A 3,490-nucleotide genomic window follows, 5' to 3' on the forward strand; every position below is an offset into this window, starting at 1 on the left:
CACATCCCGCAGAATATCCTTTCAGTTTCCCGTTAGTGTGATATCTCTTGTTATACTATTACCACAACGACTCTTGTGTAATTTATTAATTCGGACGTTAATCTTAATCCCTTATAATTTGGCCATAAGGAGACAAAACTCCCCAATATACATAGGTAATTATGTATTTTACACGTTTCTTATTTAAAATGAAAATTGAACTTTTGACCTTTTAAAGTTACTTTTTCGGAGTTTTGACCTCAGATTCGGATTTTTCACTACTTTTTACGTAGGAATCGACCATTTATTAATAATTTTTACCCAGTTGCAACTGCTCCATTCAGCTCCTCATTTCCTGTCAAATAATGTCCACACGATTTAGCCCGTCATTATTTCTAAATTTGTGAAGTTGGAAACGAAAAAGTCTTTAAAACATACGTCCGGTGTCTGCATGTATGGTTCCTTCCAAACGACCAATCTATGTATATTTGTATATTGTTAGCTTTAAATAAGTAAACATCTAAAAGAAACGGTGGAGTTAAAACGTAGACCTTCACTTCGTTCGGCCATTTACCTCCTTATTTTTTTTCTCAAAGTAAGTTGGCACCATCCTAAGTAATTTGGTAATTTGGATACATTTCTCAATTTCAGACTCACCTCGTATTGGGAGTATTGGGGTCAATCACTTGGACTACGATGAAAGCGTGTAGGAAATGAGAAGCAATCATGTCCGGAGAGAACGGGGTATTTGTTTCTTGAAACACGATAGCTACAATGTCATTACCTGCCAGACAAGAACAATGAAGAAAATCGGAAAATTAATAACAAGAACAATGGAGGAAATTGGAAAATTAATATCAATCAATATTGGTGAGCTAGCAGTCCATAAGGTAAGTAAAATAGCCAAGAAGGTAAGTAATAAGTGGTCAATTTATACGACGGACGCTGTGATGGATACAAATCAGTTTTCATCAGCACTGATGGCAGGTGCCGATATCAGTGTGAAAGTCAGCTGGAAATTTTCCAGTCAAGAAAACCACACATTTTTACACGAATTACGTACAATTCACTGCATTACACGTTTAAACCGACCAACTAAAGGCGGATTTCGGATGTACAGGTAGGTGGTTTGAGCCCAAGTCTAAAGACATTGAACAGAATCTTCGATACTACCATCAGTGATTCAGTGCTAAGTATACCTATTCACATTGGTACAAGAGAGACGAGCCTTTTTCTCGACCAATAGATTCACAATACATATCATTTTGATCATATTGTTGAAGGTAGACATGAAAAATTGCAAAATTCGCGGAAGTATTTTTACTTTCCTTTTCAAGTAGATACTCTATTTTTAAGGCCATATGTATGCTCTCATGGCTTCATCCACACTGACTTACCTATATGCCTTTTTCTTTGGAGTTGCTGCGGATCGTTTTCGGTGAATGGTAACAGTGTGGACACGTGGAACATGATCTCCCTCTCCTTGAAGACTTGGTACACAGCCTGCTCTCCTGTCTGTCGGAACTGGGTGTCCAGACCACCTCGATATCTGCGAATTAGTTTTAAACACTCAAATTAGTTTTAAAGGCGATTGGCCCCTAATAGCAAAACAATTACGTGCACCCTTTACAAAGAGTGACATTATTGCCAAGGAGAATGTGAGCCATTTCACCAAGGGAAAATTACTGTCAAAGACAATCTAAATCTGAACCATTTGACCTCTACACCGAAACAAAGTGCCTACAAAAAACAATTCAAGGAGTGTCCCTAGTTAACAAATTCCCTGAAATTCCTTACCATACAAGGAGTACGCTTTAAAAAGTAACGTATTGTATTGAAATAAAAAGGAGTCCTGTTGTAATCTACAGACCTGTATCCAACATATTCATTGGATCGGAGTTAATGGTACATTGGTACAGCGCTTTGGAACACAAATTTCCTTCATTTTTCAAGATTTTAAGGCGACACTGGATAATACTTTGGGTCGAATTAAATGTCTGATACTTTGAAGATTAGTTTCTTAAACATTCTCATTTGAAGCCTTCTAATGAAGATGCTTCTTTTTCTACTATGCAGATTATTGCAGATCTTAGAGTGTAGGCCTATTTCTTCATTTTGGTTACAACAGAATTTCCAACAAAATCAGAGACAGTTCCATCATCGGACGTGGGTTTTTTTCTTCTCCAACACAAAACGCTTCACATTTCTGTTCACAGGAAGAATTTCACAAACGCGTTTACTTCACAAGAGTTCAAACCGGTGAGCCTTCGTTGCCTCTACCGGTTGAGTATTCCTTGAGGAGTTCCCGAAGCCTGAGAATTTCTTTAGAGGCTGAAGCGAGGTCTGATTGGAGTTGGAGACCTTTCTCCCGCAACCGCTTGATTTCTTTCTGGCAAGACTGGAAAAGAGAACGGACACCGGTTGAGTATTCCTTGAGGAGTTCTCGAAGCCTGAGAATTTCTTTCGAGGCTGAAGCGAGGTCTGATTGGAGTTGGAGACCTTTCTCCCGCAACCGCTTGATTTCTTTCTGGCAAGACTGGAAAAGAGAACGGAGAAGACACAGGTGGGATTAATGGCTGGTTCAGAAATGGCCATTACAGAGGTATGTGGCCTATGTTGTGGTTATAATATGTGTATAGGTAGGTACACCTGATCAGGTCCGCCTGTCAGGTCTACCTGATAGTAATGGCTGGCCCAAGACCGGTGTTGGCTTCAAATAACTTCAAAGCTCATTATTTTCATTCTTCAAGTCCCTAGGTTTATATGATATATTTTGTGTCAATCGAATTCTAAAGCCTACTCACCACATTCTGCCTCAACAGGTCGAGCTTGTCGCACTTGAGTTGCGTCACCTCCTGCCGGTAGAGGTCGCTGGCGTTCCCGTCCATACACAGGCCGCACGGCTTGCTTGGAGTTTCCGCCGAGGACATGGACTCCAGCCCGGTGTCCGAGTCTATGTACACGCCGCCGGCGCCTTCTCCTTCGAGCTCCATGGAGCCTAGCGAAGAGGAATCGCTCTCGGACATGCCCATTATCCTGCGGGAGTGAAGAGGGAATATTTGCGTTAGATATAAGGTGAGTACCTATGTAAACTCTACCTATGAAATATACAAGATCTTGTTTAACTGTTTAACCATGGGAGTAAAGGGACTCTTCAGTCTCATTTTGAGAGGATAAACCATAAATTAGATGTGGTGGTGGTGGTGGTGGTGGTGGTGGTGGTGGTGGTGGTGGTGGTGGTGGTGTGTGTCGGTGGTGGTGGTGGTGGTGGTGGTGGTGGTGGTGGTGGTGTGTGGTGGTGGTGGTGGTGGTGGTGGTGGTGGTGTGGTGGTGGTGGTGGTGGTGTAGGTGGTACGTGGACCACCACCACCACCGGACCCACCACACCCACCACCACCCACACCACCACCGACCACCCCACCACCACCACCACCACCTACCGACCATGCACCAACCACCACCACCACCACCACCAGCCACCACCACGACCACCCACCACCACCACCACACC

The 3,490-nt window shown here is 42.8% G+C and overlaps 2 protein-coding genes across 2 annotated transcripts; both read right to left on the bottom strand.

The window, feature by feature from the left end:
• Nucleotides 1-610: 610 nt before the first annotated feature.
• On the bottom strand, nucleotides 611-1,595 carry LOC103522445 (rap1 GTPase-activating protein 2-like). The gene is made up of 2 exons (XM_026832587.1): nucleotides 1,377-1,595; nucleotides 611-763 (listed from the first exon to the last, which is right to left on the bottom strand). The coding sequence occupies exons 1-2, from the start codon at nucleotides 1,447-1,449 to the stop codon at nucleotides 633-635; spliced, it is 204 nt and encodes a 67-aa protein (XP_026688388.1). The 5' UTR covers nucleotides 1,450-1,595; the 3' UTR covers nucleotides 611-632.
• Nucleotides 1,596-1,959: 364 nt separating this feature from the next.
• On the bottom strand, nucleotides 1,960-3,027 carry LOC113472796. The gene is made up of 3 exons (XM_026832586.1): nucleotides 2,784-3,027; nucleotides 2,430-2,515; nucleotides 1,960-2,291 (listed from the first exon to the last, which is right to left on the bottom strand). The coding sequence occupies exons 1-3, from the start codon at nucleotides 3,009-3,011 to the stop codon at nucleotides 2,231-2,233; spliced, it is 375 nt and encodes a 124-aa protein (XP_026688387.1). The 5' UTR covers nucleotides 3,012-3,027; the 3' UTR covers nucleotides 1,960-2,230.
• Between the last annotated feature and the right edge of the window lie 463 nt (nucleotides 3,028-3,490).

The sequence above is a fragment of the Diaphorina citri genome, unplaced genomic scaffold (assembly GCF_000475195.1).
Source record: "Diaphorina citri unplaced genomic scaffold, Diaci psyllid genome assembly version 1.1 scaffold8554, whole genome shotgun sequence".
Taxonomy (NCBI): Eukaryota; Metazoa; Arthropoda; class Insecta; order Hemiptera; family Psyllidae; genus Diaphorina; species Diaphorina citri.